General features: G+C 55.7%; 1 protein-coding gene and 1 long non-coding RNA gene across 7 annotated transcripts; one reads left to right on the top strand and one right to left on the bottom strand.

Annotated features, from left to right (window-relative positions):
- Positions 1–523: 523 nt before the first annotated feature.
- LOC123329217 lies at positions 524–1536 on the bottom strand. The gene is made up of 2 exons (XR_006544563.2): positions 1325–1536; positions 524–851 (listed from the first exon to the last, which is right to left on the bottom strand). It is a non-coding gene; the product is annotated as an uncharacterized LOC123329217 (long non-coding RNA).
- Positions 1537–1642: 106 nt separating this feature from the next.
- ENTPD6 (ectonucleoside triphosphate diphosphohydrolase 6) lies at positions 1643–19542 on the top strand. Of its 6 annotated transcripts, XR_006639983.1 has the most exons (16): positions 1643–1822; positions 3135–3225; positions 5823–6146; positions 7746–7822; positions 8703–8846; positions 9729–9804; positions 10482–10517; positions 11192–11280; positions 12076–12155; positions 12772–12836; positions 14191–14292; positions 16251–16391; positions 17205–17261; positions 18157–18269; positions 18362–19030; positions 19086–19542. XR_006639983.1 is itself a non-coding variant. In XM_006041711.4 (15 exons), exons 3-15 carry the CDS (start codon positions 5855–5857, stop codon positions 18458–18460), a joined length of 1371 nt encoding a protein of 456 aa, XP_006041773.3. In that variant the 5' UTR covers positions 1643–1822; positions 3135–3225; positions 5823–5854; the 3' UTR covers positions 18461–19542. The 6 variants fall into 6 exon arrangements, 5 of the variants coding, with proteins under 5 accessions (XP_006041773.3, XP_025119904.3, XP_006041778.3 ...); XM_006041711.4 differs by having other exon boundaries at positions 18362–19542; XM_025264119.3 differs by having other exon boundaries at positions 5757–6146; positions 18362–19542.
- Positions 19543–19857: the final 315 nt, after the last annotated feature.

Genomic DNA, 19857 nt, shown 5'->3' with positions numbered 1-19857 from the left:
AGTCCCTTCAGTCATGTCTCTTTGAGATCCTATGGACCAGAAACGGCCAGGCTCCTCTGTCTATGAGATTCTCCAGGCAAGAATACTGGAGTGGGTTGCCATGCCCTCCTCCAGAGGATCTTCCCGACCGAGGGAGTAAACCTATATCTCTTAGTCTCCTGCACTGGCAAGCAGGTTCTTTACCACTAGCACCACCTGGGAAGCCCAATTTAGCCATATGGATCCAATATTTAAAAGGATAAAAAAGGCAAAAGACACATCCTCTACCATTGCAATTTCTCTTCTGGGCATTTTCCCCACAGATATACCCACACATGTACACAGAGATAGTCGTTGGGATCCTGTAGCATTAATCACGACAGCAAACTGGTGGAACAAGGGACAGTGCTGATTAAGTGTTGCCTGAACAACCAGATCTCCTGGCTTGGCCTGTGTTGGGTGGCTAAGACAGTGAGTAGTATTTTCTGACCTGAGAAGGAACCATGAGACTGAAAGAGAAAGCAGCAATTTTATAGAGCAATGACGAAGTTTATTGTGGGTAACATACACAGGCATTCGAAACTGCACTCTTTGCTGCCGAATGGGTACAGGGGAACTGAAAGGGACCAAAGCTAAAAATAGAATCTGACTGTGGGGAGAGGAGGGTCTCAGTGACCTTTAACCATCTACACAAAAGGTGCTCTTCCAGTGTTCACAGCAGTTGAAGGCCTGGCAAAACGATGAGAACGTTATCTGGCTGGCGTTCATTCCTTGTGAGCAGGCTAAAGTTCAGTCACCCAGAACAGGGAAGTGGTAGCACTGTGAACCCAAGGTGGAGCTGATCAAACAGAGTCCGTGTTCAGCCACACAACCTGGTAAATGAGGCCAGTGTCCCACCAGATGCTGGCAGTGAGCAAACGCGCCCCCCTGCCCAGGCCTGGCCTTAGTACTTTTGCCCCTACATCCCACCTGTCAGCACCTACTCTCTCCCAACTGCCCATGTCTCACAACAAACTCAGGAAGACCCCGGGATTCAGGAACCACCAAGGTTCTCCCAGGGCCAGGTCTGCAAGGGGCGCACTGACACCCCATTGGCCCGGTGCCGTCTGTCACATGTGCACATCCACAGTAAGAGATGCTGGAAGGCCGGCCGCACTGTGGCCAGGAGAGAAGACTGGCCGAGGGGACACGTGGGCAGCCCTGCCAGCAGGGCCCTGAGGAAACAGGGCTGCGTGAACGACTGCCTTGCCCAGGAGCAGGGAACCCGGGCCGCTTCCAGAAAGAGACAAGAACATGGGGGTCCACTGCCTGGCCTGTTGTGGTGACATTTTCTACTATAAATTACCTTAAGGGAAAAGAGTGACTTTAGATGTCGTGGGGGGGAACCCGAGAAAAATCAAAACTTCCACAGCTGGTCAAGGTTGTGAGACTCCAGGGCTGACTCTGGCCAAGTACCACGCAAGCCTGCTCCGCCGTGCCGCGGAAAAGAGCCAGGAGCTGGAGCCACGCAACCTAGACCCCACCACCCAGGAGTACACCAGACGGACCACGGCGCCTGCGCAATGGGCCGCCCCGCCGCCTCCCCCCCCCACCCCGGGCCTCTACGCTGCGCCTGCGCATTGGGCCGCCCCCGCCCCCGCCTCCACGCTGCGCCTGCGCACTGGGCTGACGCGGGGCACACGTGGGCGGGGCCGAGGCTCCCGGGTCCACCGCCCGCGGACCAGGGGGGTAGAGGCCACGCTGACACCGGTGGGGCAGGACGGAGGGCAAGCGGCCTTGGAGGCCTGCGAGCTCCCCGGGGACCGGCACTCCGCTCCGCGGGTGGGGCGCAGGGCGCTGAAGGGTAAGCGGCGGGTCCCGCTCGCCCCGGGGTGCGGATGCACGTGCGCCCCTCCTCCCCGGGCACTGTGCGCTTCGGCCCCGGGGACGGGGCCGATCGGGGGCCTCCGGGGCGCAGACCCGGCGCCCGGCAACTCCCGTCTCCGGGCGGCAGCTCCTGGAGGTGGCCTCAGGGTCACTGGCACCCCGGGCTCTGCTGATGTCTGGGGGGCGCAGTCTGTGTTCTGGCACGGAGGTGGACAAGACCGCCCGGGTGTCCACCCGGGGGAGCCCGGAGCCTGCCGCCTCATTCATTAAGCCGGCGTCGCAGACCCGCTCCCAGCCCGGGCGCAGAAGACCCGACAGGGGCCTGATCAGCAGGGGAGGAAAGCCCGTTGACACCTACAAGGAGGATTCGTGTTCGGTTATGCGCTTTAATTTTTGGATGGGTTTTCAGTATCTGCGGCAGTCATTTTCACGCACGGTCCTTTGAGGGGACTTTACCCTTGGAGAAACTGGCCTACAGATCTAAATCGGATAAAGCTCGTATTCCTACCTCCCTGTCCCCAGCTCCTAGAAAGCTTGCCCGGGGGATGGGGCGGGACATCACTGCCGCTGCTTCACACCGACACTCTCCTCTCTGACCCAGGACAGGGGGATGCAGCCCCACCCAACTCCCGTAGCCAACTGGGAGCCAGGTTAGCTCAGCCAAACCTCTGTTTACCTTTGTGCAGCTAGATCCTGCCGCACCACCAGCGAGTCCTCATTCCCCACCGCCTTGCCTTAACAGCTGTTGTTCTAGACTCTCCTTTAAAGAGCAAAACTGAACGAAAATTATTTTCTTTGGTGATCCTCTGAGGTGTTGGTAGTGTCACCGAAATGTGACCCGCTCCTCCTGCGGCTGTCTTACCTCTGGACAAGCCCCTACCCCAAGGAATGAAACTGACTTTTAAGCTCAGGCCTCGGGGACATGGCTGTTCCTGGCTCAGGCCCCCTCAGAGTTACGTTCTGTTTGACTGCTGTTTATGCCACCCTGAACTTGGTGTGTAACTTGAATGATTGTGCTCAGTCATGTCTGACCCTTTGTGACCTCATGGCCTGCAACCCACCAGGCTCCTCTGTCCATGGGATTTTTCCAGGCAAGAACATTGGAGTAGGTTACCATTTCCTCCTCCAGAGGATCTTCCCCACCCAGAGATCATCGAACCCGGTCTCGGGGCATTGGCAGGTGGATTCTTTACCAATGAGCCACCTGGGAGGCCCCCTGTAACTTTAATGATTATGTGTATGTAATTTCACGTGTTTTCTGGTTGTCTGAAGTAGTCTTGTATTCACAGGGACAGGGAAGTGATGAATGAAGCACGTTTGATTTGGATTCAGAAGCCTGAAACTCCTCGGCTTTGCCGTGTGCCAACCGAGTGATCCCAGGCAAGTCCGTTTACAGACATCCCTGGGCATTGGTTCTGTTGTGTGGAAGTCAGTCATCATGTGGTATATAGGTGCCTGCACTGTGGGCTCTGGTAACAGGATATATTCATAGCGTGTGTAAAGTGGTGTTTCTTAAATGGGTAGACAAATTAAGAGCAGCCTTTGCCTCAAAATGTAATATTCTACCTGTTAATCTAATTATGTGTATTATGGCTCTCAGACTAACATAGGACATGATGAAATTTGCTCATAAACAGTAAAACAGTAAAATTTGCTCATAAATAATAAAACAGTGAGCTCAGTGAGTTAATTATCCCTAGGACATGCTCTCTACACACAGAGAAAAACAATAATTTCTGGACCTAGCCTGACCGTGTAGGGACAAGACAGCTCCCCTGCCCAACCTGAAGGAGGAACTGATGATGGAAGCATCACATCTACTCAAGAAAGACCAGGAAGTTCTCCGCCTTCCCACTTTTCCTCTGATTAGAAACTGTAGCCCAGTAAGTTCTCAGGGTATGGCATTTCTCGCCCTCCAGCTTATAAGCTTCACAAATTGCATTCTAATAAGTCCCTTCTTATCTTAAAAAAAAAACAAAACTGATTATGTAAAAGGATTCTATAAAACACTTTCAGAGTTGTAAGATGTTAGTTTTGCTTTTGTGTCCTTGCTAACCATCCTTGGAAATAGCTGCTTTAGAGCTTTCTCTATAAGTACTTTTTTTCAGAGATCACTTAGCCATAGGAAACTTTGGGTTACTGTAACCTAAAAACAGGAAGCCTCTGAAAGGGCCTGTTCCTGAGTGGAGCTGGCTGCCCGGGGATGGCTGCTCAAGCACCAACCGCAAACCTGGCATCTCTCACAAGGCTCAGTTCTGTGTCCAACTGAAGTCCTGCCATCATTTCAAACTCCACATGTGGAAAACCTGGTCACTGCCATCTCCTGCCCAAACATTCCCAATCTCAGATGGCCATCACCTGGGTCCTGAAGCATCCTTCATGCCTCCCGGTGAATTGCTGCATCATCAGCTAGCCTTCTTCACCTGCAGGTGTTGGCTGAGCAGCTGCTGGTTTCTGGCCTTGTGTTGTGGTCGGGAAATCAGGATGAGTGGGCTGGTGCCTGTTTGCAGAGAGGCCTCTTCTCACCAGAGGGCAGGGAAGCACAAAGGAACCGCAGCTTGCTCGAGAGTGGGAGGGGAGAGCACCGAGGACCCCGGAACCCAGCTGCAGAAGCTCAGGGAGGGGGTATGCTGTCTCCCCTCCATCCCCAGGCCTCCGGGCAGCTGCCCCCCCCCGACAGGGGCCCCTAAGGGGCCCCTAAGGTTTGGGCCATGCTCCAGGGGCCGCAGCCATCCAGGTGTGGCTGAAGGACTGGATCCCCTACTGTTCTGTCTGTCCTCCCCCAGACAGCCTAGGGGTGTCATGAGTCCACCCAAGACTGCCCCCTGCTGTCCAGGCCTGGCTTCCCCCGCCTCCCTGGCCAGCGCAGTCATGCTGTTCTCCAGCCCTCCTCCCCCACTGTCTTTTGTGTCCTGAGCACCGAGCCCCACCACTTACAAGTGAGACCAGCTCCCCGACCAGGGGCTTGCCCACGGGCACACATCCTGCTTCCCACCCAGCCAGCACTGCTGTCTTCCCTCTCCTGGGGTGTCCACTCCACCTCCAACTGGCAGTGAAGGTGGACAGATGGTGGACATCCCTGAGGACAGGGGCAGCCTAGACAACCAGGCGCCTCCCTTCTCATCCTCTGAGCCTCTGGTTCCCGCCTGGTGCCTCCATTGAGCAAAGGCCTCCATTTTGAGGTATGCTGAACCGAAAATAGTGGGGCCAAAGCAATTTATTTTGTCAGGGGCTTTGAAAGCACATGGGCGTGATTCCCTTCTCAGCAGGAATGTGCGTGTGAATGAAAGGGGGTATCTGCTATGAAACTCCCAGAACGAGCTGTTTCTCTGATCTTGTATGGCTCTGTAGTCCCCAAGGGACCAGAGTTTAAACCTTTGGAAAGTAAATTACCAACGTGGGAGGAAAAGTGAGACTGGGGAGAATGAACTGGATATATGTCTGTTCCCTATATGAAAGGTCCAGGGACACTGTGTACACTTGGCTTCTAAAATAGAACCAAGTCCAGAGCCATCTGCCTGGACCAGCCCCTGGAGGGCACCATGGGGCTGGGGTCTGTGGCCCTGGTCAGCACCAGCAGGACCATCGGTCTTGGACAGGTTATCTAGTCTCTACATATCTCAGTTCCTCTTCTCTTCCATGGGGATTCCACCTTCCAGAATCATTCTGAGAAGCAAATGAAGCTTCTGATTCCACAGGAAAAATGCAGATCTGCGGGATGGTTATTAATATTTATTGATTATTATTTATTTGGCTGCACCAGCTCCTAGTTGCAGCATGTGGGATCTAGTCCCCTGACCAGGGATCGAACCTGGGCCCCCCACATTGGAAGCGCAAAGTCTTAGCCACTGGACCACGAGGGAAGTCCCTGTGGAAAGAATTGTGGTTGAACAGATTTTGTCTCAACACAGGAATGTCCCACTGGCCCTGGAACCTCAGAGCCTAGCGTGTTTTTCCTGCCCTCTCCCTCCCACCAGCTGCTCTTGTACCATCTTCCACACACGAGGAAATGAGAAAAATACCAAACAATGGGAACCTGAGGATGACGAAGGTGGCGTACCCACTGGGGCTGTTCGTGTGCCTGTTCATCTACATTGCCTACATCAAGTGGCACTGGGCCTCCGCCACCCAGGCCTTTCTAGGCATCCCCGAGGCGGCCACGGGGGCCCGGAGAGGCCAGCAGGCCCACAGTCCCCCGGGGCTGGCCGCCCACGGACCTGAGGTCTCCTACGGCATCATGTTTGACGCGGGCAGCACCGGCACCCGTGTGCACGTCTTCCAGTTCAGCCGGCAGCCTGGAGGTACTGAGCAGAAAGCCCCGACCACACCCCCTGCCCTCCACCTCACTGCAGAGCACAGCCCTCGGGGTGGACAGGACCTCCTGCCCGAGACTCCCCGGGGAGCTTGTCGACAGGGCTGGTTCTCAGGAGTCCCCGATGTCCTCACTCACATTGGCGTCTGGTGACCAGCTAAGGGCAGCTGAGATCTCAGAGGGTATGGGGGTGTCCTGTCCTCTCCTGGCGTCTCCGGTGGGTTGGGTGCCTGGGACCATGACTTGGGCCAGAAGTCACATGGGATGAGTTCAAGGCAGCTGGTAGCCCCAGGTTCAGGCCAGTGGGAGCCGCGAGTTCAGGAAAGTCAGGTACATGAGCAATGACATGGAGCTGCTCGCTGGGGCCAGGCAGCGACAGGGTGCCCAATGGCCATGGCTTCAGTGAAAGGGGAACTGGCCATCGCCTGTGGGCCTGCTTCCCAGGTAGGGGCTGGGGAGGGATGAGGGTGGAACTGGGCATCTTCACCCCTTGACTTCTCCCATGGGGAGACCCCCAGTGTTGCCCAGTCCCCCTCTACCGCTTGGGGAGTCAGTTCCCACATCTGGGGGTCCCTCTTCTCTGCTGACCCTTCTGCGTGTTTAGCTGAGCTGAAGGCACTGGGGCACCTTCAGGAGGCCCCTCCAAGGCTCTTGTGGCACATTTTTCCACTTTTCATCTGCTTTATTTTTAAACTTGTTAACAGTAGTTAAATGTTTATATGCTGGACTTTGCCTACCTCCAGAGTTGATTTGAAGCTAAGTTTAAGGCAACACATGTCAGCAGACAACCCTTTAGTAGCCATGTTCCAGTGTAGTTTCTTTTTTTTTTTTTTTTTTTTTTTTTTTAAATTTTATTTTATTTTTAAACTTAACAGTGTAGTTTCTTTGGAGAGATGTCCTTACAAAAAGTTTGTCCCTGACCTTTCCTCATGTCTGTATTTTGACAACATTGCTCTGCCTCAGTGTGCCTAGGAATACTCTCCCCTGGTGTAAGCACATAAGCCAAGACCCTGAATAATTTAAGACACTGAATTTTTTTTAAAAAGAAGAATGAAATATTCTTTAGAACCTGTAATGTGTCCATGCTAGAATCAGAAAATTATTTTACATTTCTCATTTAAAATCATTTGCCCTGCTCCTCTGCTTGTTGAATCAGCAAGAAATAACTGTTAAACTTTAACCACTTTAAATGGATAGGCTTTTTGTATGTAAATTATATGTCAGAAAAATTGATTTGGTGGATTCCCTGGCTGTCCAGTGGTTAAGCATGCATTGGACTCCATGCTTCCAATGCAGGGGACAGGGGTTCAATCCCTGGTTGGGGAACTAAGATCCCACATGCCTCATAGTGTGGCCTAAGTAAATAAATAAGGTTCATTTTTCTTTTAAGAGGAAAAGTTCTAGCCAAAACATTAAGTATGATATTCCTCATTTAGCCAGACTAAAGAGGCAGAGTTTAGACAAGAAACAGTGAATGTCTGTTTTCAGGTGTCTGCCTTAAAAGTGTGGCTCATCATAGTTGTAGAGATTCCTGCATTTGTGTTTATATTCACACTTGTACCTTGTATAAAATATGATTTTCCCTTAGAAACTCCCACCTTGACCCATGAAACCTTCAAAGCACTGAAGCCAGGTCTTTCTGCTTATGCTGATGATGTTGAAAAGGTAACAGTTTTCTCTCATGTCTGTTTGCTCATCACATTTGTCTTCTGTAGCCTTATTAAAGTGATTCCCTCTCGGATGCAGTGTGGTTCTCCCAGGGCAGCATCTCTGCTGTGCTGACCTGGGATGCTCCACAGCGTAGGGGGTCTATGGAGGACACTGGTACCCATGAGAGGCCCCCCCATATATACACCACACATGTGTACACAACCACATACATATCACATACACACACCCCATATACACACACCACACATATATATATACACACACACGACACCACACGTACATCACACCATATATACAGCCATACACACCATATGTATATACACATAACCACACACTACCCCACACGTGTATACACGCGCCACATACACACACCACACATGTATACATACATGCACACAACACCATACATATATACATATACACACAACCACACACCACCCCACACGTGTATATACACAGACACACACACACACACACACAATGGTCCCTGGTCCACTCACGTGCACACACACACACACACGGGCCCTGGTCCAGTGTGTGGCACTCAGCATACCAGCAGGTGCAGGTGAATCTCTGGTGTCGCTCTTCATGGGTTTTAGGGCCCTAAGGGACCCTAGAATTCTCTCATGGTGCCAAGGCCTGGCAGCTCACTTGACACTGCCTGAGGCGGCCAGGCCAGTTGTGTAGAACCCAGTCCACTCCGCTGCCACACGTCCACCCCATGCCCCCGCCAGCACCACTTGAGTCACTGTTTCTGCCAATTTGTAAAATCAGGAAAAAAATACATTTACAGATGTATAAAACCTAAAGGGTGGGGAGCAACAGTGACCACGCTGTGAGTGGACCAACCCTGCTTTAACCACCATGTCCACAGAGTGCCCCGGGGATCCAGGAGCTACTGGACGTGGCCAAACAGGACATCCCCTTTGACTTCTGGAAGGCCACCCCCTTGGTCCTCAAGGCCACAGCTGGTCTGCGCCTGTTGCCAGGAGAAAAGGCTCAGAAGTTGCTGCGGAAGGTGAGCGCGTCCATTTCCCCCGAGGGTTGGCCGATGATAACTGAGACCATGGAGCATCCGTCCACGTCCGAGCAGGCCCCTGGAGAAGGTCTCACAGGAAGGAAACATGTCAGCGTGTTTGCAGCGTCACCTTAGGTGGAGGGCTTGTGGATGAATGATGCTTTCTTCCTCAAGATGTTTAAAGCCATTCATGTTTTCTAGAATGAACCTGTGTTATAAAAAGAACAAATTTGTGTGAAAAATAATATGTTTGAAGGGCTTCCTTCCATCCAAGGACTTGCTGTGTGTCTGAGGCAATGGGACCTGAATTCTTGAAATTTCAGCCCAAGCTGGTCACCCTCGCAGGAAGAACAGGTCCTTCTCTTGATGTGATGCTCAGATGGGACAGCTCAGGAGGCCGTTGGCCTGTGCCCAGGCGCTACACCTCCTGAAGGTGGCCCTGGAAACTGTCTTTGACAGGTGCTTGTAGGAGTCTTAACCATCAGGAATCAGGGAAAGTGTTCTCAGCAAAATGGTCCTGCTCTGAGCTGTTTCTGCACCTGCCAGCTGCTAAATGACGTTGTTGCAGGCCTGTCAAGGTCCCTTTATAGAAACTATCTTCATGCGCTCAAGTCAGATTGTGGAACACAAGTGCAGATGTACTGAGGTCTGTGTATCTATCATGGCTAAAACATGAAGAAGGAGCCAGCTGCTCCCGGCCTCCGCCTCCCTGAGCCAGGCCATCCCCTGGGCATGTGCCCACCAGTCTGCCTGGGGGCCCAGAGCTGGAATCTGCCCCATGGGGCTTCCCACCCTTCCTGTCCTATCTTAACACCAGGGTAGTGACTGGGGACTAGGAGTTTAGATTCTTAAGGTTAAAGACGCGTCTCTCTTTACATTTAGGTGAAAGAAGTGTTTGAGGCGTCGCCATTCCTCGTGGGGGACGACTGTGTTTCCATCATGAACGGGACTGACGAGGGTAATTACCGAAAGTGCCGCGAGGCCATCCCTCAGGGCAGGCTGCATGCAGCGCTGCCGTCAGCATCTTGCTGGAGCTTTCCCTGGCCGGAGGCGCAGACACCCAAGTGACAGCCCTGCGCCACCCACTGCCCACAGTCTGACTGTCTCAGAGCCTCCTTCTTGGGGCCAGTGTTAGATTCTCCTCGTGACTGGCTGCCAGCCTGGCACAGATCACAGTCCTGAAAACAAATGCTCTCTTCTAAGAACATTTAGAGAGAATCCCCAGTTGCTGTGTGAGTACATTGCTGTTGCCTTAATTCCAAGAGCATCGCTTAATAAGGTTCCTTACCAGCCTCGACTCTAAATGTGACCTTAAGAGTTTGTGTGGGTGGAAGGAAAGAACATTTGGTTCTCGTCCCTCCCCTTCTGAAAAGAGGCAGTCGATAAAGAGTGGGAGCGTAGGATGGGACATTTGGCCAAGCATTCCGGCTTTTAGTGTGGTGTCTTCTAGAGCAGTCTGCCAGAAGCCGCTGTTGGCTCTGAGTGACGCCCGTTCCTGTAGCCGATCCAGAGGCTGAGAGTAGTGGGGAAGTGGTCTCCTCGTGCCCCTGAAATCCGAAAGTCGCCATGAGCCCCTGGTGCTGTAATTACAGCCTCTCAGGTGATTCAGATGCCCTTTGTGACCCTGTCCTGCAGGTGTTTCCGCATGGATCACCGTGAACTTCTTAACAGGTGGGTTCCCTTCATCACAGAGCCCACTGTTCACATACCTTGGTCTTGAGAGCAGGAGCCTCATTTCTGCTCTTTAAAATAACCCCCCAGGGTTTTGCAGTGTTCCTGACCCCAGCATGTGGCGGGCCCCGAGTTTGTGGCTGCAGGTACCAGGGGTGGTTGTGGCCTGCAGCAGCACCATCCTCATTCCTAGAGAAGCCCTCAGTCACCGCAGTCAATGTTGAACGTGAGGCAAGTGCTGATTGCCTTATAATTGAAGTCCCGCTGGAGGAAGACCAGGGACCAGGAACATAGGTCCTTGGAATCAGGAGTCATTTTTCTCAGATAACTCTCCGGATGTGGGTTTTTGTCCCTCTGTTGTAATTATGGACAAGCCCAGAATCTCTGACACTGGACAAGAGGGAAGTTGCCTACAGGCTCTGCCACCGGGAGTAGAGAGCCATGCCAGGGGAGAGGTCCGGAGCCCAGGTGAAAGCTCAGATGAAGGCCCCACCAGGCAGCTGCTCTTTGTGCACTCCCCCAAACATGTGGAGATTTTTAAGTGGCTGCAGCCTCTGTTGTCTTGTTCTTCTTTCCATGGAAGGGCCCAGCTTCTGACCTCCCTGCCCCACCCTTTTTTTTTGCTATTCTGTTTAACTGTCATTACCATGTGGATTTTACTTCCGGTGCTGCAGGCAGCCTGAAGACCCCCGGGAGGGGCAGCGTGGGCATGCTGGACCTAGGCGGGGGGTCGACCCAGATCACCTTCCTCCCAAGACTCGAGGTAACCAGCCCCCACCCCCAAGGCCACCTGCCCTGTTGGGGAGCCGCAGCCCCCTGGAGGCCCATGAGCTCAACTTCCCTCCTGAAGGTCATCACACACAGTGAATCCTGCTTAGTTTGATTTTAACTCTGCCTAGAAAACCTAGGAATTTGCTCTTCGCTGGGGTGATAAACTATTAGCAGATACTACCTGGAGCCCTTTGGGCAGAGAGCGTGGGGTGGGTTCCTCCCTGCCCCTCAAGGGCTTCCAGGGAGGGGCCATCAGTCTGACTCACATGGGACAGGGTCACAGTCCTTTTTAGGATGGACACATCTCCAGTTAAGATCGCATCGCATGGTGTTTTTAAAAAGCACTTTCCTCATCCACCACTTTTTAATTTTTTTTTTTTTTTTTAGTTTTAATGGAAGAGCCTTAAGTATACTCAGAACTGTTCTGGTTGGGCCATACTTCTCAGAATGGATAAATATTACTCAAAAAGAGGGGAGACACGGGACTTCCCTAGCGGTCCAGTGGTTAAGACTCCATGCTTCCGCTGCAGGGGACACGGTTCCATCCCTGGTCAGGGAGCTGAGATCCCATGTACCATGCAGTGCACCCCTGCCCCCAACCCCCCCAAAAAAGGAAAAATCCAAGTGCTTCATTGCTTGGTCTAAGCTGTTTCATGGCTTGTGAGTTGATGAAAAGCCAAATGAATACATCTGTGCATATCCCTGTTTCAAATGAATTGAGGGAGGTGGGGGCCGGTTTTCTAAAAAGGCCAGCAGGAAAGGAGCACTAATCCCGTGTTCTTCCCAGGGCACCCTTCAAACCTCGCCGCCCAGCTTCCTCACGTCTCTCCAGGTGTTTAACAGGACCTACAGGCTCTACTCCTACAGGTGCGTCCTCAGGACTAAGGGTGGACAGGGGCTCAGCTTACCACTGCAGGCCTCCCCCGGGAAGTGACCAGAGCGCTGTGCACAGATTCAGTCCCCGGACCCTGCCGTGGACCCCACTGTGGGCTCCCCCTCCCCCTGCCATCCCCCTCCCCCTGCCCTCCCCCTCCCCCTGTGGCTACCCCCTCCCCCCTCCTCGTCCCTTTTCCTCCTTTTAAAATTCTGCTGCAGTATTTCTTCTTTTGTATGTATTCTGTTCTGCTTTGGAAGACGCTTTTGGGGAAGTGGGGAAGAGCCTGTGGATTGTGCAGGGGTTTTCTGGGTCATCTTCTTGCCACTGACACCTTGAGTAGCTTCTTTCCACAAGGCCTGTCTGCACCGTGAAGGTGGAGGCCTGCTTGTCACTCTCCGCAGTGTCCACAGCTCCTGATTGAGCTCCGCCAAGGAAGGGTCTTGGCTTGTTGAGCCGAGGAGCTCCTGGGAGAAGCAGGAGGCCGCTGCCCCGCCTAGCCCCAGCCCCCCCGCCCCCTTGGGTCCAGTGGACACGCCCACTGGACGTGTGCAAGACAGCACCTGGGCCTCCGGGTGGCCTCTCCTCACCAGGGCACTCTCTCCACAGCTACCTGGGGCTTGGCTTGATGTCGGCGAGACTGGCGGTCCTGGGAGGCGAGGAGGGGAAGCCTGGTGAGTAGGGTGCAGTGTCCAGAGCCCTTCTGGCCAACAGGATTTGGGAGCCTCCAAGAGTGTGCCCGTAGACCTTGTTGGGGGCCCCTGAGGACCTCCCCAGTTACTTTTAAAGAAAGATGGCTAGTGAAGTGGTTGCTGAATCACTAAGGGAGAGTGTCTTAGGAACCTAAGAAACACACACTATCAGCATCGGCTTGTTTATAAGGATTTACCATGGGGCGGCTCCTGAGAACATGCCCTGCATTCTCCTGCACTGGAGGGAACTTGGAACGGGCTTGACCTTCCTGCAGGTGTGGCGTTTGGTGACAAAGCCTGTGTCTGTTCCCAGGCCCTCTCCATGTCATCCCATCCTGACGCACTTGGCTCAGACAAGCCAGACATTGCCAGCAGGCACTTGAGCTCCTGGGATATTGAGGGAACCGTGTACCCAAGGCGGGCCAGGGCCCTGCTCTGAGGCCACCTCAGCCTGTCCCCCCAGAGGCCTTGGTCAGACGTGCACAAGCCCACACGTGTTCCCCTGGAATCCTCTTCCACACACGTCCCACTTCAGCTCCTTTATTTCAGATCCTGCCGTTTAAACTTCTAACAGTGTCCCCTTTGTTGCAAACCTAAACTGTGTCCGTGTCTCGCAAACACCTGCAGCCTTGTTCTGGTCTAGAAAACATCCGTTAGTCAGCGGAGGACGGCAGGCACCCGATTGCCCGTCTGCACCAGCCTCAGGGTCCTGTCCCTCCTGCACCCTTCAGAGCAGCAGGGGACCATGTTTCTCCCCAAAGTGTGATGGCAGCTCCTGCCTTGTGAGCTGTCGTCACTCAGCAGACCACACACCGGGCTGAGCACTTGCAGACAGCAGTCTTTTTCATCTCCTGCCTTCACAGGCAGTGGCACCCCTGCTGGGGTCCCTGGGGTCCCATGGGGCCGTTCCGCTGGTGCGGGAGGGCTCAGACCAGAATCAGCCAAGGACGGGGGCGTGCTCAGCGAGAGGCCAGCAGGTGTGTCCCCGAGGGCTGGGGCCCTGGAGGCCAGCCACCACCCTTCCTCTGCCAGTCATGGGCCCAGTGGCACAGGCTCCTGGTGAGCAGGCACCCGCCATGGCTCCTGACCCCACCCCCTGCTCCATCACCTGGAACCTCGGAGCCCCTTCTTGGCGGTGAGCTGGGAGTGGCTCTGCTGGGGTTGTGGCTCTGCCCCGCTGCCGCTGACCTGGGGTGCTCCCAGAGGTTCAGCCTCACGGCAGGAAGGAAGCATGTTCCCTTGACCCTCTGAGGCCCTCGGTGCCATGGGCCGCCCTCCATGGGACTCGTCTTGGCTCCGCCGCAGCCAGTGCTCTTCACCTCCTCTCTTCTTTCAGCTAAGGATGGACAGGAGTTGGTCAGCCCCTGTCTGTCTGCTGGTTTCAGAGGAGAGTGGGAGCATGCTGAAGTGACGTACAGGATTGCAGGACAGGAGGCAGGTATGGCATGGAGGCGGGTGGCTTGGGAGGGTCGATGGCAGCCCCTTACCCCCCAGCACCTGAGAGAAGCAGGGAGCCTGTCAAGCCTCCTTCACAGACTGGCCTGTACTAGCCTGTGAGATAAGACTCAGCTCTGGAGCTCCTGCCTCCCGCGGGCTCCCTGCACGGGCCTCCCTGTCTGCTGCCAGATGCTCCTCCAGAGGCCAGGTTTCCCAGCAGGCCTCCAGTGAGGAAGGGCCTGGACATCCCCCAGCCTCAAGCTGACAGCCAGGCCCGGCTGTGGACCATGCCACCCTGGCCCGTGCTCCAGCAAGGACGGGAGAGGTCAAGGAGCCCCCGGCCTGTCTCACCACAGCGCCCATTGCTTTGTGTTCTGAGTTTCTTCTGAAAGGGTTACTGAGATACTGTGTCCAACCTGGACATGCCACTGATGGGACTGTTTCCACAGACAGCACTTCTGACCTCACCACCCAGCTTTCTGCCACCAGTGGGTATCCTGTGATTCAGCTCAGTTCTAACACTGACTTACAGAGTCAGGGCAGAGACCCTGAGCCCCCCTCCTTGACACCCCTTGCAAGTGCTGGGCCCCCGTTCCTCTGACCGACCTGTTACAAATCAGGGGTTCCCACAACCCCGTTCTCAAATCCAGTAATTTACTGGGAGGGATCACAGAACTCTGGGAAACACGTTCCTGTCTCTGGTTCCTTCTAAAGGACAGCTGGGAAACAGATGGGAGAGAGGCACAAGGCGGGCGTGCGGGGGGGGGGCACCTGGAGCCCCCCAGGGTACTCCCCAACACACACACGTCTCCAACCCAGAAGTTCTCTGAGCCCCTTCCTGAAGGTGTTTTACAAGGCTTCTTGCAGAGGGACTAATCAACTCAGTGGCCGGTGGTGACTGACTCAGTCCCCAGCCCTCTGCCCATGCCCTCCAGGGGGCACTGAACGTCCCAATCCTCTAACCACCAGCCCCCATCCTGAAGCCCTTGAGGGTCCCACTAGGAGTCACCTCATTAGCATAAAATTAGGGCTTATTGAGAATAACAGGACACCTCTCTCACCCTCACCACTCAGGGCCTTACAAGTCTTTACAAGCTGTGTTAAGGACCAAGGACGGAGAGCAAATTCTATTTTTTATTATCCGGCAATAAACAGGAGGGGACTGGGAAGGGGGGTTGTGGTTTAAGGACAAGCAGGGAAGGCCTCATAGCATGAAGAGACGAGACGTGATGAACTGGGCAATGAGCTCCAAGCTGAGGGGGCAGCTCACCAAAGGCCCTGAGCTGGCTGCTGCATTTAAGGAGCAAGGAGGAGGCGGTGTGAGGGTCAGAGCAGGGAGAGGACAGGGGGACAGGAGGAGGAGGTCTCAGGGTCAGAGCAGGGAGAAGGCAGGGAAATGAGATCCAAAGGGCGACGGGGAGGCTTCGGGGGCCACTGGGAAGCTGGACAGAGCTGCCGTCAGATGTGGAGCAGGGCTGGGACAAGATCAGAAACGGGTCTGGGCATGGGCTGTGGGCCATCCACGTCCATTAACTCAGTCTGTGTTTGTCGCACTCCTGAGCAAGTGTCATGACCAGTCTCATGAGCTTGGCAAGCTGCCTCTGAGGCCCAGCCCCCTCCTCTGTGACAGGAGGGGGTGCAGGCCCCACCCAAATGGCTGGTGAGATGGGTGAGATGCTGCACACTCAAGCTGAGCCCAGGGCAGGCAGGGCGAGCGTGGGGTGGACCCACTGGGCTGTGTCAGGGCAGTACCAGGCGCCCAGCCTGAGGCTGCTGGCCTTCAGGATCAGGGCCACCCTCCGGCCACCTTTGTGCTCGCAGTTTCTCCCCTTGACCTGCCCACAGCGCGTGGCCCCTGAAAGGTTGCTGGTGAGCACCCCCAGGTCGTGGCCACCTTGGGCCATGTGGTCAGGCGCCCAGAGTCCCCTGACTGCTGAGTCTGCTTTCCCTTCGCCCCAGCGGGGAGCCTCTACCAGCTGTGCGCTCGCCGAGTGTCCGAGATCCTCCGAAACAAAGTGCACAGGACAGAGGAAGTGAAGGACGTGGAATTCTATGCCTTTTCCTACTATTACGACCTTGCCGCAAATGTGGGCCTCATAGGTAAGGGTGGGGCCGGGTTTGCTATGTGGGGGCCTGGGGTGTGGGACCTCCGGCAGAGGGCCCACCAGTCACATCAGGGTGGTGGGAGGGCAGGGACCTGTCGTGAGTAGAGAGTACTAGGCCCCTTTTATAAATAATTCAGTTCTCTGAGCCGCTTAATGCAGGAAGGCTTCCTGGCTGTTGGTTCATTCTCCTCTCACCTGTTGTAATTCTCAAACCCTCAGCTGCTGGCACCCAGGCTGGCACCCAGTCCTCAGACCACCCTCAGGAGCTTATATGTGTCACCCTGACCCCTTCCTGACCTGCGAGTGCCATCAGGGCAGAAGACAGCATTGGGAGTCTGGGACCGATGCTCATCAGAGCCACTAGAAAGTCTCGAGAGGGTCATGAAGTCATTTCACTGGGTCAGGACTGGAAATGTCTTTTGATAAGATAGATTAAGGGTGTCAGAATGTTGTCCATGGCGAGGATGAAACATTAGTGTGCATAGAAAATCGCCCTGGAGAGACAGAGGCCAGCAGGTTGGCTATGCTGCCGGGTCTTCCGTGGATGACGGCCAGCAGGACAAGGCTGGAATGGGGGAAGGTGACCCCTCACCTGGGCCCAGGTCCCTCTCTCTGGGGCATCCTAGCAGCTGCCCTTCCAGCGGGCTCCCCTCAGCGGAGCCAGGGCACCTCATCCTTATTCTCTGATGCCCAGACATGCAGCCGTCCACCTCTGGACCTCTCCCCTAGAGTGCGTGGGCCCCAGGGCCTCAGTGCCGTCTCTGCTCCGCAGCCCTGGTGCCAACGGGGCACTTGGTCTCATCTACAGATGCGGAGAAGGGAGGCAGCCTTGTCGTTGAAGACTTTGAGATAGCGGCCAAGTATGGTGAGTGGCCTGGAGGCAGGACACCATCCCAGGCTCGAGGCAGGCCCTGGCCTCGGAATTTCTCTTCAGCTCCTGCCTGTCGCCCAGACAAGCCTTCAGGGGTGTGAGCATGTGAGGGGCCACCGAGCCAGCTGGACCCCAGCCCACCACGCCTTGTGTGGCCTGAGCGGTAGGGGCGAGGGTTTTAGTCCTGGGGTGTGAGGCGTGGACTCCCCTGATTTCACTTTTTCTGACTCTGTTTGGCTAGGGTAACCTCAAGCCCCCAATGTGTCCCAGCAGATTCATAGTTGCCAGGGACCCCTGCACAGCAGAGCCCAGAGAGGGGGACCAAGATCCGTCCCCCTGGGGTGTGGCCGGGGGCAGGTTGCCCACCCTTCCCTTCTCACTCCCCACCAGCAGGTGTGCAGGCCGCTTGTAGCAGTTCCGCCCTGAGTCCCTTTCCCAGTTGCAGGTCCAAGGAGTTAACTCTGTATTTCTCCATCGAACGACCTCCTTCCCCTCTCCCTGCCCCCAGAAAGTCTTCTTTTCCATCGTTCTCCTCACTTCTGGGTTTGTCTCCTGGACACCAGCGGGAGAAGGCTCTGAGCAGAGGCTGTGGGTGGTTTGTCTGTCCTCCTCGCGAAGAGGGATGGGTTGCTCTCTCTCATCAGCTTTGAGGGTGTTTCCAGTCCTCAGGAGGCTGGGGTCCACACCCAGGAGAGGTGGCTGGGGTCACCGGGTGGAGACAGAGCTGGGGTGGGTAGTGGACCCTGGGTTGACCTCAAGTCCCTGCTGGTCCTGGGCTCTGACCAGCAGGGAGGCCCTGGGCGGCACAGGGCCTGGGGGGTGGTGCCTGCGTGGGTGGAACTGGGCAGCCTGGGCCCGTGCCCACACCCAGGAGCCGTGTCCCCCGCAGTGTGCCGGACGGCAGAGACCCGGCAGCCACCCAGCCCCTTCCTGTGCCTGGACCTCACCTACGTCAGCTCACTGCTCCAGGAGCTCGGCTTCCCGGGGGACAAAGTGCTGAAGGTAGGGATCCTGGGGTGCCCCCTCCCTGCCCCTCAAGAGCACGTGCCCGCCTTCCCTACACACGTGCTCCTCTCCCCGCTTGTCTCTTCAAGCTGACCCGGAAGATTGACAACGTGGAGACCAGCTGGGCTCTGGGCGCCACTTTTCATTACATCGATTCCCTGAGCCAACACAAGAGCCCCGCCTCGTAGCCACTGAGTTGCCAGCCGTTCCCGCAGAAGCACAGGCTCTGTGAGAACAGGCCCCTTTGGGACCCCCGACTTGCAGTATGAGGGCCACGGTGCCAGCCGGGACCTTCCTCACCATGGCCGCACACACCAGCCCCTGGGTGCGCTGGAACGCAGCCCAGGCTTTGGCTCCAGGTGGACGGTGTCCAGACGGGGCAGGGGGCACAGGCTGAGGCCAGGGCGGCCCCGCTGCCATCCACACTGTCCCGTCTCAGGCCTGGGGTGGCTGTGACATGCATCCTTTGACAGGAGTCTTGTTCTGTGCTGCTCTCCAGCGGGCGTCCCCCCGGGCCAGTGGGCCTGGCGTCCCCGGGGGTGTGGACTGTGACGTCATCCAGAAGCCGCATCCTCAGGGGGCTCAGGCTCAGCTGCCGGGTTGGCACTGAGCATGGGGCGGGGGTGCTGGAGGGGATGCCTCTCCATGGCCCACCTGCCCGGGCTCCTCAAGGGTCCTGAATGTGAGTGTGCGCTGCTGTGAATAGTGTGTGTGTCTGTGTGGTGCCAAGCGCTCACACAGAAGCTGTGTCCTGAGTCGTGTGTGTGTGTGTCTGTGTGGTGCCAAGCGCTCACGCAGAAGCTGTGTCCTGAGCCGTGTGTGTGTGTGTCTGAATGTGAGTGTGCACTGCTGTGAAGAGTGTGTGTGTGTCTTGTGTGTGACATCTGTGTGGTGCCAAGCACTCATGCAGAAGCTGTGTCGTGCGCTGTGTGTGTGTGACATCTGTGTGGTGCCAAGCGCTCGCACAGAATCTGTGTCCTGAGCCGCACGCGTGTGTGTGAGTGACATCTATGTGGTGCCGAGTGCTCACACAGAAGCTCTGTGCTGAGCCCACTGGATGTATCGCTGCCTGAGCCGTTGGCCGCCAAGCAGTGTCCACCCGGCCACAGCCCTGGATCCAGCCTCTGGTGGCCCAGCTCCCACCGGCTCCCCCTGAGCCCGGCACAGGGCTCTGTGGGCCCAGGCCCACAGCTGCTCCTGTGGTGAATGTACAGTTCTCGAAATAAGCCGAACCTCATGTGTTCCACTTGAAATAAAGGGTTTTCCAGGGTTTCAGCTCCTCTGATTCTTCTTGGTGAGCATCAGCTCTGTCCCTCCACCCCCAGCGCCCACATTGGGCACCTGACGTTCCCGTTCACCAAAGGTGAAACAAAAACCTGCCCCCGTGATTGGTGCGTGATGGCAGGATTAAAGTCCTGTCAGTGCCTCTTGGGGAGACAGCAGCAGCAGGACACACAGAGGCCCCGCTGGGCACTCCTGGTGTCCCCTGTCCGGGGTAGGCCTGTGGAGGTCCAGGCTTTTCTGGGGTCCAGCAGAGCAGAGCCCCCTCTGGACTGTGACATCTGTGGGCTCATCACTTCCAGGG

Source organism: Bubalus bubalis, chromosome 14, assembly GCF_019923935.1.
Source record: "Bubalus bubalis isolate 160015118507 breed Murrah chromosome 14, NDDB_SH_1, whole genome shotgun sequence".
In the NCBI taxonomy this organism is placed as follows: Eukaryota; Metazoa; Chordata; class Mammalia; order Artiodactyla; family Bovidae; genus Bubalus; species Bubalus bubalis.
This window is presented reverse-complemented; position numbering and strand designations above follow the sequence as displayed.